The 13731-nt window shown below is 39.7% G+C and overlaps 1 protein-coding gene across 1 annotated transcript in view; it reads right to left on the bottom strand.

Annotated features, from left to right (window-relative positions):
• Positions 1 to 9732: 9732 nt before the first annotated feature.
• Positions 9733 to 13731, bottom strand: part of LACC1 (laccase (multicopper oxidoreductase) domain containing 1) — a 4119-nt gene continuing 120 nt past the window's right edge. The window contains 6 exon segments of the mRNA XM_010189390.1: positions 9733 to 9907; positions 10211 to 10436; positions 11453 to 11618; positions 12100 to 12281; positions 13284 to 13622; positions 13625 to 13731. The exon segment at positions 13625 to 13731 is cut by the window's right edge and continues 5 nt beyond it. Of these exon segments, the coding sequence (XP_010187692.1) occupies positions 9733 to 9907; positions 10211 to 10436; positions 11453 to 11618; positions 12100 to 12281; positions 13284 to 13622; positions 13625 to 13731 (1195 nt within the window).

The following is a 13731-nucleotide window of genomic DNA, read 5'->3' as shown; positions in this document are numbered from 1 at the left end:
CAGTCAAAGAATTAATCTGATTGATCACAGCTGATCAGTAAATTTAAAACACAATGACCTCCATGAAATACTTGCTTGCAATCCATCCTCAAAGTTGAAAATTTTAAATACTGTCCAACTCAAAACACATCTACGAAAACTGCAATCTGCAAACATGAGAATAAATGCTACAGCAATTTCAAATTGTTCCCTCTGCTCACTTGATAAATAAATAAGAACAAAAATGCTGCTTCCCACAGTGGATAAGGCAGGAAGTAGGAAACAGTCCAAAATTTCCTGAGATGGTCTGTAGAAACTGTGTACTCAGACAGAATTTGAGAACAAAATGGTCGAAGTTTGTTTTGCTTTGTTCATTAAACCAGATGATTTGTGAAAATGGTAACTCAGAAGGTAATTACTACATTATTGCAACAACACTGATTTTTATTGAAATAAAGGGCCTTACCTATGGCTGGAAATTTTGACTGCTTACAGTAGAATTTTTTAATAGCGTGCTTCTTACTAGAACAAAAATGTATTCTGACATTTCTATCCCCTAAAAAGGTGTGCACTTCACACAGTGGGCTGGAGCCAGTCTAAAATTCTGAAAGGGCATTGCAGTTTCTGGGGTAGACAGCTCTGGCTTTTGAGAGGCATGAGGGTCGCAGCCTCTTGCAGCACAGCTCTCACACCAGTTCTTGGGCCCATGACTCATGAAAAGAAGCTGTTCATTCGTTGCAGATGCTGTGTTGTTGGGGTGTGTCCTATGGGCGACCCAATGGTAAACTCAGCTGCACGTGCCACCCAAACCCATTTTAGGCAAAGCCATAGGATTTCCATTCTTTGGGTCTCTCCGGGAAATCCTGCCCTCTCTTTCCTCAGCTTTGAGAGTATCTGGTATGTATCTCATGGCTCTGAAATTTTGGGACGATGTTTTCATGACCTGGAATTTTGGCACAACCCTGCAGTCCTCTTGGTCTGTAGATCTTACCTGTCTAGAAGAGGATTCCTTTAGATCTTTGTGCTATGTCTGCAGAGTTGCCCATCTTGTGAGCGATGCTAATGGCATTACTGTTTCTACTAGTGGCATTGCTCACAAAGAAGAATAAAAATACTGTAAAATTACAGATTGAAAGTTTCTCCTTAATGCTTTCTTATAAGTGTGGTAATAACAAGATATTCAACTGACCACTCCAAATCTTGAGTGATCTACTAGTAGCAGTATGTCTGAGCCTCTTCCCAAGAGCTAGGTAGGACCAAGGATACCAGAAATTTCTATTGCTCCAAAAGAAGTAGTGGTTAAGATGGCTGGTAACTTCCCATGGGGCTAACAGGAGCAAAATATATACTAGATACTGTGCAAAAAATCTACTTTGACCTGTTCCATGTGTTTCTAGCAGAACTGGTTCTTTCCTCTTGATTTGCCTCTTCTCAGCTGCAGCCTTGCCCAGAGTCTTAGATGGCTGCCATATTTAGCATCCTTGTGCCCTCTGCCCCCCCAGGATTGATGAGGAGGTCAATCTGCCTCATCCACTGTGAAATTACTTCTGCCATAGTAATTAGTGCAGCTGAGAGTAGAAATGTTAGTGGTATGTATTCACACAGTAGGGCACTTCTCCCTTTTAGTCAAGATGTTCAGATGGGGCCCCATAGCAGCGGGGAGCCTGGACTTCTAAGCAAGAAGTTTGGGATTTGCTCCATAACAAACAAGAAAAGATTCTTCAAAAATTTTAAACTCTCAGCTCTTGAGCCAAACATACCTCATGCCGTTTATTCTCACAGTGAGCTTCAGAGAAATATTATGATAGAAAATCTTCCAAGTCTGCAGAATTGGGCTGTTAGCCAAGCTGAGTGAAATTTCAAAAAGCTGCTTCTCTGCCATATTTTCAGTCCAGAAATACAGCTGCAGCGGGTGAGGGCAGATTTGCCCATCATTGCAATTATTCTGTACCTAGAGAGGTCCCACAGTCCTGCACATAGATAATATATACAGTGGTCCTTATCTGCCTCCCACAATTAACTGTGGTCCTTCCCCTGCATGCATAGATTGGAAGCCTGTGAGTGTACGATATGCCTACAGCAGGGTTTAAATTAGGGATGAAGAGAGAGGAGAACTGGGACATGTCCATAAGCATCCAATACTCCAACCTTTCCAGGTTCTGGGAAAAATTTCTGGACACACAAAGAAGCCTTGATAGTTTTAGCAACTGTGGCAAATAACTGTGCATAGGAAGATGCTTGGCAGCACTGCTCTCTACCTGGACAATGTGACATGGGGCCATGTTTCCACATGGATAAACTCTTCTTGCACTGAATCTCAAATGAGCAGGTGTAGAAATGTCTTCATCACCATGATGCTGTCTTTTTCTGCCTCTTCTGTCCAACAGCGTCTTGCCATGGATATCTGTTTCAGGGTAGCTGGATCCCAAAGGAGATTTTTGTTCCCTGCTTCTGTTTGTTTATAGCAGCCTCCAAGACTGCTGCAGAGCCAAGGAATGACTGGCTGTTTTGTCAGCCTCAGATACTGGCTCGGTAGAAAGTGGTTCATCATTAGCTCAAGCACTCTTTAACTCACTTGCTAAAAGAAATGCTGCTGTATTCCTCTTTTCTGATATCAATTATTACAGTGGGCAAAAAACCTTACCCTTTTCTTCCAGCTTCAGCCCAGTTTACTGAGGATAAATCAGCATGTACAAAAGTACTTCTGAAGGGAATATAACCCAAGGGATGAATATTCGGTTTCACACATTGTTTATCTTTTTTCTCCCCTTGCAAAAACTGTGAAATTATTTCTGTATTTTGTTTACCTTGTGTCAGCTTTCCAACATCAGATTTTTAAAAAGTTAAAGTTAAAAATATTCTCCTACCATAAATCCTGTGTGAGCCTCAAAAATACCAACTATTTTTCATTTTCTGAGTTGAGCCTCCTTTATGAGGATTGCTTCTGGAACAATGTGATGGATTATGAGTTATAGCTAGGAAGCTTAAAATAAATCCTAATTGAAGTGCAATAGACTATGACTCTTCGGAAAAAGAGGGAATAGAGGGAGACCAAGGTTATTCAATTAAGGCTTCAAATTAAGCTTTTTTTTGTACCAAGAAGCACAACTTTGCAAGCCTATCAGAAAAAAACCAGTCCCTCTACAAGGTTCAAATGTCACTCTCCTTCTAAAAAAGCATGTAAGTGAAAACTGATTATCACCTAATTGACATTAATAGGGGAGAATTTAGAGAATTAAGAGCTGAAAGGATCATCTTATGAAAGACTAATGGAGCTAAATATGGCATGTAAAACTTAGCTAAACATTTACCAAAGGGAACATAACAATCTACAATCTATGAAGGAAATATTTACTGAAGAAATAAGAGCATTGGCTCCTGCAGGTAGATACACATAAATAGTAAGATAAGCTCTGTGGAAGACGGACTCTCTCTTTTCAGCATGAATTGAGATTTCAATATTTGTTTTAATTTGCAATGACTCTTCTTCAGTTCTAAATGGTTTATTTCAGATTGCTCTTAATATTCAAAACAGGAAATGAAGAGTTGTTCCGAAAGATGGACTGAAACTTGTTATTCTGAAGATGTTGAAACTAGCCATTAGCTTTGTCTGAATCTTTACCCTTTCTCCTATGAAAACATTTCAGCTTGAGCAGTCTCATATTCATATTTTGCAGCGCCTGCATTTTCTGACAGAAGAATTTTATGTTAAATAGTGATATAAACTAATGAAGAGAAGTCAGCTAAATTTTGCACTTCCTCGCCAATGTATATGCAATCAGTCTCTTCTTAAGGAGCCCTTCTTAAAGGACATTACAGGAATATAATTGTACACTGGACAAGACTCTAAAACACAAACCATGTTGCTCTGGTGAAGACATTTACTAGATAAGGAGAGTGCACAGTGTTATCTTTAGCTTTCCCAGTCTTGCGAAAAGCAAAACATTGCTACTGACTTACAGCCCCTAAAATCTCAAGTAAAAGCAGGGCTGCTCAGGAGTTTTTTTCCCTAAATATCTCACCATTGTGGCATTTTTATCACAATGTCTAGATAGGCTGAAGAAATGCTACAGTGTAAGCATCACTTTCAAGCCTACATCTGTGTTTCTGCCATTGCTAGCATGAAGTTAGGTGAGCCGGGATGTTTCAGTGCTGCGGGATGTTGAGGATCAAAGTTGCAGGGTAATTGAGGGAACCGAGGAAGACGTAAGCACCAGATACAGCAAGAACCACCTGCAAACCTAGAGGAACCTCTCTAACACCCCTCTTGCTCTGCTCATCTTCCACGTCCTGAAAGCTTTCCATGGGGATGATATAAAGAAGAAAGCAGAGAGTCAGAATAAAATTGTCTGTATAACCCTGTTTTATGTAACACTAATTTTATGAAGTGCTTACCAAGAGCACCTATTAAAACCAACCAAAAGGGTCTGAGCCATCTGTGACAACTTTGTATGACTGAGTATTTTGTGGTTCATTCTTGCACAGGAAAATCAAGATCACAGCTTTCAAACAAAGCAAAGCAAAGCAGAAGAGAAATGTTTTCCTTTAGCAATGACATTTGCTTGAATATTCCTTTAGGATAGAGCTCAGTAACTAAAAAAAAAATTCAAAGATATTTTTTTCAGATAGACAGGGCTTTCTATAGTAGTCACTGATAAAATCACTTGGAACTGAAACATCTGACCAGGCCTATGAATTGCTGCCTAAAAATATTGCATCACATGAGAAAAAAGGAAATTAAACATCTTGAAATGCAGATATTGTTTTCAGTCTCCCTTATAAAATGCTTGTTCAGTTTTATGGTAGGTACACCCCAAATTTTTATGTTGCAACCTATTTATTTCAGATATTTAGGCCTTTGCTATGTGTAGAAAAGGCAACACCAGGAAAACAAATACAGTAATGAATTATTTGTTGTGAATTACATTTGCACAAGAACAGAGGAAATTATCCCTTAGACAAAATTAATAGTGAAAATGAACTCTAATAGTTTAGTGATGTATTGATTTTTATCTCACATCTCTTTTCTGCTGCAGGAATCAAATGGAAATCCATGCAGTGTCCTTGCTCCCATGACTGTCAGAATTCAGGTTGCCCTGGAGACACGATGCCACATTTGCAGAAAGGGAAGAGAGAGACCTCAGCCCGGCTGTCCTCTGGGGATAATGCTCTCAAAATTCTTCCGTGGGCCTCCTTTGACGCCCGAGAGCTCACAGACAAAGAGAGCCAGCCAAGTATTTGTAATGTGAGATGCTACTGTAAATTAAATGCTTACCAATGAAAGATCAGAGGGATCACTTTAAAAAGCTAGCTTCCTATTTCTCTGTGTGCCTTTGGGAAATACATAATCATGCTTTTTAGCAGCACAGCCACAGGCACTGCATATTTAAAGCAAGCAGAGCAGCAAAATCTCTTAGTCTTACAAAAAGGTGTGACACTGGATAAAAACCAGTAACATCCTGGATATAAGAATACACTCTATTAGGCCAGTTCTGAAATCCACGTACATTTCTTTCTGAATCATTCTTCTGGAAACTCTGGATAGCATTTGCCGGAAATGGAAAGTAGAACAATTCAGCCTTACACGCAGAGCTTGCTGTCACTCTTCGGAGGTATGTAAATCCCTCAGCAGGTCAATACATTATTTCCTCTGTCACATATAGGATTTACTGCTCCTGTCAGCGCACTGTCCTGATGTAGTGTTGCGCAAGAGGCTGGAGTTCAGGGAGGACTTGGGTACTCAGAGAACAAAAGCCTAACACACATGAAATCAAGGCGAGCGCACACCCCCTCAGAGCCTCGGGACAAATGAGTGCAGTTCATCTCCCTCCTTGCATCACCCAGCAGCAAATTGAGCATGGAGTGGAAATGAGGACAGCACTGAAGGAATCTAGGAGTATCAAATTCATTGCCATGTAGGCTGGAAATTGGGAGCTCTTGTGGAAACCTGTAAAATGGGAATGGTTAGGAGGATACTGATAAAGAGGACAAAAAGTTTCGCACTGCTGCTAAAAGAAAAAAAGGCACGTGCATACAAAAGAAAGCAGCACTGGTGCTGCTCTCCAGAGAATGGCATCTGTTTCCTCTGATACTCTGCAACTGGAGTCACAAGCCTTGTAGGGCGATTGTGAGCAGTGCTGGACAAAAAGACAGACACGCACAAGAGATAAGCATGAGGAAAATAAGACTGGAGAAAAATTCAGCCACTTTGCAAACTAAGTTACTGCTGAGGAAAGAACACACCTTCCTGTAATTGAATACTTGCAATTAGGGAGGAATTATATACTTTCTGTGAGTTGAGATGTGCATGGGTGTTTTGCTGAAGGTCCAGATCCATGGCTTTCAACTTTGCTGCTGCTCACAAACACAGCCATCAAATGCCAAACTCAGACCAAGCAACTGTGTAGCCACCCCACCCTGTGTCCTTGGGTTGACAGCAGAAAGACTCTAGCAGTCACCAATGGACCTAACCTCTACAAATTTTAAAAAAACATTTTTCATCTAACCTCCTTAATATTTTTCACCTTTGACATACCTTTGGCAATAAACACCACAGTCTGGATAAACATTTCACTAATTATGTCAGGCTTTGATCTATGCCTCTGCAGTTGCACGCTGCTTCCCCAGGCACTGGAACCAGCAGTCTGTGTTGGAGCTGCCCTTTTTGCTGGAAAATGAATAAAGCTTTTCTCAGATGTGTTCTGGTACACTCCATTCAGATACATAAATGTAAATGAAGAGGCCCATATTCAGAATCTACAATAGCAACAAATGATAACTGCACATTAATAGCTACCAAAACCAGTATTCAATGTGATCAATGTCTTGTGCTCGGGCATACCACAATCATAATTAATAATGTTATTAAATAACAAAATATTAGGGCAAATGCAGCTTAAATCACGGACAAGGTTAATAGATGGGATGTGATCATTAGATAGGTACAGCTGAACACTTTATGAAGGATTTTAAGAGCTTCCCTAGAGGTGGTGAATCAGGGCTGCTCTGGTGGCTCCTTTAGTGAGCAACAGGGATGAAAAGTAAATAGAGACACAAAACAGCCTCATCTCTTTTTATCATACCCTTCTTCTAAACTTTATTTTTTTTAATATACCAGAATTAAAATGCCTTTGTAGCAAGGTCTTTTGAAAGAAACTCTGTATGATAGAGAGCCTAGCCTGTCTAGGGACTGAACATTAGTAGTAGTAGTAGTAGTAGTAGTAGTAGTAGTAGTAGTAGTAGTAGTAGTAGTATTTTCTTATTGGTCATGGAGTTGTCCACCTCAGTAACCCATGTACAAAAGGCTGCTTCTTGTCTTGACAGGTTTACAGTCTAGGTAATTCAATGTAAAAGAAATAATGAACAACAATTGTTGTAACAATTTGTCCTCTAAAAGGTAAAGCCTTTGGTGTTTCTGCTCATTCTGACATGCTTACCAACTTGCACAGTCCTACTATGACCTATAAATGGTATTTTTCTAAACAGAAATCCTCTGCTGTCATTCATGAGCAGCTATGAACAAGCCAGGGCTTACTATTGGTATCATATTACTGTGACTTAATATACTGTTGAGCACTTGAACTGTGAGAAGTAGCACAGCTGCAAGGTCTTTCTACTTACTGCAAAGTTAAATGCACTGGTTTAAAACCATCTTTAAGGTGAAATGGGCTAACAGCAGGCACATGGGCACCTATGATGCTTCAGCTGCCAAGCAGTACTTTGCAAAAACCGAGTAACTCAGCTGCTTTTGACGGCACGCTCTTAATCCACAAGGGAAGAGGGTTAAGCGAAGGGCACTGACAGACAAGCTTTGGCTGAGCTTCAGGAGCAGGGGCTGAAGACTACGTGGTGCTACTGCCCCCACAGCAGAAACAGCAGAAGGAAAGACACCTCACTTGCTCCACTGCTAGGTCAGTCAGTGCCCATAAAGACACCAGGGCAAAGTGACAGAACTAAGAAGTGAAGGTAAGTTGTTGGCATTTTTTTTATCTAGTGCAGCAAGATAAGACTGCCAGTGTCCATATAATTATATTTCGAATAAGTCAATAGTACACATAATACATACATATACCATAAACACCATCAGCTAGTGTGCAGTAGCTTGGCTGCATTAAGCTGAGGAGTGTGAGTGTTGTCCCTGTTGGAACCTGAACCTCCCATTTGAGCCCAGCTGAGAATGTAACCTCACTGAAGTCACAAAAGAAACTGAGAATGATGAAAGCAATGGTGAGGTTTCTAAAAGGTAACTGAAAATGTAAGAACATTTATTGCGTGCTACAGCCAAAGAGGAATAATATCTATAAAGAAGAAGTAGGAGATTTGGAAGAAGTATTTTTTTGGTAGATGGTTACAGTCAGAGGGTAACATACTCAGAACCAGGCTCTCTGAGAAATAACATTCACAGGTAAAAGACAGTTTTTTAAAAAGTCTGTCCTCCCAGAGGACAAGGAGAGTTCTAATTTGGTCAGCTCCAAATCACAGCCCAACAAAATGAAAAACAGATTACTCTTCAAGCACAGATACTAGGATAACTTGGCAGTTGATTATATAGGCAAAAGTAGCAGCACATGGCATACAGTGCTTTGAAAAATGCATGGTTTGAAGACCTGTCTATACAGTGTAGCCAGGGACAGATGCACAGTGTGAGTGAGCACTGGCCTCTAGTGGACATAAAAGTCTAGAACTGGTGAAGAATGTTGAATTCAAACCAGAAAACACATCATCTGAACAGTTGCCCAAGACTTGTGCTTGGAAGCTCTGCAAGCTACAGTCAGCATAGTTTTACTATTAGGAATCTCTCACTACCTATGTGTCAGGAACTATCATGTCTGTTGTAACTCCAGAGGCAATTTTTTTATGGCCAAAAGAAAACAGTGCACACTTAGAATTTGCTTAGTAAGACAAATAAGTCAACTATTGGTTAGTAAAACTAACTGAGGCTAAATTCACTCCCCTTTTTAGAAATGTATTAAATGACTTGGCCTTGTTGAGACTGTATCAATGGACATTAGCAAATCACAAATAGTTTACAGAAAAGAATCCTAAGGAAACATGACCACACATGTCAAATTATATTAAGGCTTTCAGTCCTACTTTTTCTACAATCAAAAAATATGGAATGGTGAGGGTTCGTGAATTTTGAGTGTCTGCTCCAAAGGAGCTTGCTTGCTTCTCACTTTCAAGTTATTTTCCATAGGAAAAGTCATGTGAATATTTTGGGACTCTTCTTTAAACTAATCCAAAGAAGAAGAACAATCCCAGGCATATAATTTCATAAAGTTGAAACTACTAAAGTTGGGTATTCACAAAGGGTTGATGTGCAATACAGGTTTCTCTTCCTTTATCGGCATGTCATACTAAACTTCATTCTGAAGTCTCACCCAGAAACTAATGAAGACTAATGAAGATTTTTGTGCTTTTACCACCTGAAGACAGTGAGGTTTCTGGGAAATATTTGATCAAGAAAGCTCAAAAAAATTGGTGCTTGCATCTGGTCTTGCAGAAGGGCTTTGTGTGGGTTTTTCTTGTTTCCTTTGCACCCTGTCTCACACAAGAATTGTTGTCCCCACACCCTAGACATTTATTCTTGCCTTAGAATGACAGCGAAGGGAAGAAGCAGAACTGCAAGATCAATGAATTCCCTATTGCAAGTCTCCGCAAGGAAGGAGGAAGAACTTCTACAAGGAGAGTAGAAGGCCACACAACGTGCCAGACTTATTATCTAAATACTGTTCAAACATAAGAGATACTATTTCAGCCTTTGATTGATATGAAGCCAATCTGCGTCCCGAAGTTAGTGCCATCACGAAAGTGAGAGTAAAATTTGTCAGGGTGGCATGCAGTACAGAAAGTGACATTTTGGTTCTGGTCTGTGACAGAATCATCTTGGATGTTCTCAGGAAGAATCCCACCATGCTCAAGAAGAATCCTGAAAGAAAGAAAAAGAAATGGAAAACATATTTTTCCTACATCTCTGCATTCCTTAAGACACTGTCATTCAGATAGCACCTCTAGTACCAATTGAACAAACTGTGCCAATATCAGGGTTGGGACTTGTATTTGCTTTTCTTATGTTATTTTTTTCAAGTATTAGACAAAAAGAATTTCTTTTATGCAACTGGGAAAGCCACATTTAATTTGAACATTTGTCTATAATCCATAAACTAACAGTAAAATAAGAGTTGAAACCCAGCAAAAGTGTATGTCGTGAAAATGCAATCAGTAGGCTTACCGTGTTGCTCTTCTAATATCAATATAAGGACTTGCAGAGTCAAACAGTCTCACGCACTTTGGATCAATTCTGTAAAATTCTTTAGCTGATTCGTAAGGAAGATTATAGCAGCAAGGTCCTACAGATGGGCCCAGCACCACAAGAATATCTTTCACGTTACAGCCATATTCAGATACCATAGCATTTACTGTGGCCATCGAGACTCCTAACAATGTGCCTTTCCATCCTGTGAGAAATGAGAGGTTGAAAAGAAAAAAATGTATAAATTGTGTCTTTAATTTTAGAGTAGCTGAAAGGTATGGTATTATTAAAGGTACAGATAACTAAACATATTTATATCTAAAAATAAAGAATTATATTATTATATCTAAAAATAAATCGTTGTATCTAATAATAAAGAATTGTTTTTAAAAAAACCCCTCAACACAACACATTAACAACTGTCAATTTACCGATAACATCATTTTGTAGAGATGGAAACAAGAAGGAAGAGTTCAGATTAGGATTCCAGAATTCCTTTTTCCCAGTGTCCTGGTCTGGGCACCTAGAGCATGCCTTACAGCTCCTCTGTGCTTGAAACATTTAAATGGGAATATGACAGCAAAAATATGTTATAGTCAGAAGCTTATTTTTATAATACGGTGAAAATGTTTTTAGTGTTATTTTAGGAAAAAAAAAAGAAGTAGCTCAAGCTAGAGACATTGTTTGGAATAGATAAAAAGCAAGCTATAGGGACATCTTCTGAAGTCAAACATAACCCCAGGTTGTCCTAACCATCCCTGCTTCAGTTTTATTCTCATTTGGTTGGGGTCAGACAATTATTTCTTCTGATCCACAACAATTTTATCTTAAAAGACTTTTTCAACCAAAACCATTTTAAGATTCTATGATTGATGAGGGTGTTGGCTTTATAGCCAGTTTTTATATATGAAGTTAGGGCACAAAAATAATTATTTTGTTTTGACTACCAGATCAGAAAAAGAAATTTATAAATACACAAATAATAATTAGTACAGTTATAAAATAAATTCTTAGAAAACATAGCTTGAGAAACAAACTGTTCTCAAGACTAATCTTGTTTTGGCAGCATACAAACTTAACAGGTCAGGGTCTGTGTTGTTATGTGATGATCTTGCATTTATTAATTCTCACTCAGTGATTGCTAATTTATAATCCTTAGTCCAAAACTCCCTTTTCAGTGGTCTCCTAGTTATTTTGATCTCCATGATTTAAAATTCCTACCAGAATGAGCAGCGCCACAGGCTTTTCTGACAGGATCAGCAAACAGCACGGGTATGCAATCAGCCCCTGGAGCTGCAATCGTAACACCTTTCTGATTCGTAACTATTCCATCATAGCTGTCAGGCTCCATCTTTCCCATAATACATACAGCATTAGCGTGATCAATCTGTCAAGACAAAACCAGAACATGGACAGTGATATGGCAGCAAAAAACCCACTTCCAATTAATGCAAGGACTTTTCTTTGGCACAAAAAACACTTCTGCACCAACTACTCATGCATCGAAATCAGGCATTCACTTGTCCAAATGCAATGCAGACGTATCAGGAGAAAACCACCATAGAAGTGGTGGTGTATTTCTCTTTTAAGAGACAGTGTTCTGATAGTTTATCTGATTATTCCACTCTGCGGTAAGTTAAATGTTAGACTATTCTTGGAAGAAACAGTGTTTCTTCTCCATATAGTGCCAAATGGCTGATAGTTCAGATGGCTATTCCCACAGATAAACTGCCAGCATAAATGTTGTAATTGTCCTGCTTCTCGCAAGTTCTTGCTCAGAAATGCAAGAATAACAACTACAGTTTTAGCCAGCGATACATGGAGGAAGATCTGATCCGTTTACATAAATCCATTGTTTGATAAGATACCTTGACTCTGTGAAAAGTCTCTGGGTTAAATCCTGCAGCATTAGCCAGACGGCGGAGATTTTCTTTAACAACGACTTGTGGGTCCCTCCGCTTGGAACTGCTGAAGAGATTGCAGGAGCTCAGAGTTGGGATGTAGGAGATCCCACCTGTTCGTGTGGTGAACCCATGGAGGAAGACATCATCTGGCAAGCCAAAAAGGACAACAAACAATTGCTTTCAACACAAGACCAGTCCAAATACTACACTGTTTTATACTGAAGAGACCTGGAATTAACCAATCAAGTTGAGTATTGCTTTTCCTCGTATTTAGCTGTGGCATTTAAATTTAGAGGTTCTAAGTGTCCTTCTTGTTCATAACCATGATTCTCTGAGGTCAAACTATAGGCATCTGAGCAAGAGTCCTAGCAGATTTAGCCTGATTTTTTTTATAGAGTTGTAGTGCAAACTCTAGAAAAGAGGAAATTCCTGAGGAAAATGAGAGTAGGCAACGTTCTAAGGTGGCACCTCCCAAGCTTTTTTTGGCAAGTGAAGTAACAGTCCTCAAGACTTCACAGAATCTCAAACACCTTTCTAAAGTACACTGAAAGCATTGAGAATTTCCAGCACTATTAAAAAAATCCTTTGTCTTCAGGTTCCTGATAATTTCAGACACATTTTTAGGGTTAAGAGTTCCAAATTTTTGTAGCAGCAAATCTCTCGGCTTTCCTCTGAGCCCTGAATCTCTGAATCATGAGACCCCATAATCGCACTGCTTCATAGAGATGCTGCAGTAAACTGGGTCATCCCATGGCAGGGACACTACATCAGTCTAATTAACCAGGCATGCATGAGGCTGCAGATGAGGAGAAACTCCTCTCCTGCCTTTCTAGAAGATGATAGTAATTTGCAAAGTGTGTAATTCTCACACAAAAAGGAGAAAATTTTACTGCCTCCAGTAACGCTTTCACTAAACCTGGACCCCTTTTTCCACTGATCATGCCACAGGCCTGGAATAGACTTGTCAGTCTTTTGCTGTATCTCTATTGACACTTCCCCCTCTTACACACAGGATACGCTATTGCAACATCATACAGAGTTATTTGCTGCCTGAAGACATTTCCAAATCTTACTCATTTTGTAATTCCCTTGAAAAAGTATACTTGGAAACAGTCTCTGTGAAAGCTATTAGCTTGGATTCTCTTTACCTGGGATCAGGGAAGACCTGAGGATGGTGAGCTCCCCTTTCAGGCTTGGCAGGCTTTCCAAGTACAGCTGAATCTCACTTCGGATGAGCGCCACGTCCTGTGTAGGAAGTGTTTGCTCTTCGCTCTGAGGTTCAGCTCTCTCTAGGTTTTTACAATCAGATGGCACCTGTAAATTCTCAAACTCGAACTGGTAGACTGCTGTAAAGAGATGGTCTATATACACTTTCATTGCATCTTTTCTTAAGGTAGGGAGAATAACTTTAATGATGCTTAGGTCTTTTTCATCCAGTCTTTGTTTGATGGTGTACAAGGCAGCAGCCATAGTCAGAGCTTGTACCTTTCCTTCAGACTCTGAAAATCTCTCAGAGCTGGGAGCAAGGACTCTCGTTTGCTGCTCCTTTCACTCCCCTGCCTCTGGCAGCACATGACATAAATGAACGGAGCAGGG

This window comes from Mesitornis unicolor, unplaced genomic scaffold, assembly GCF_000695765.1.
Source record: "Mesitornis unicolor isolate BGI_N332 unplaced genomic scaffold, ASM69576v1 scaffold7520, whole genome shotgun sequence".
Taxonomy (NCBI): domain Eukaryota; kingdom Metazoa; phylum Chordata; class Aves; order Mesitornithiformes; family Mesitornithidae; genus Mesitornis; species Mesitornis unicolor.
This window is presented reverse-complemented; position numbering and strand designations above follow the sequence as displayed.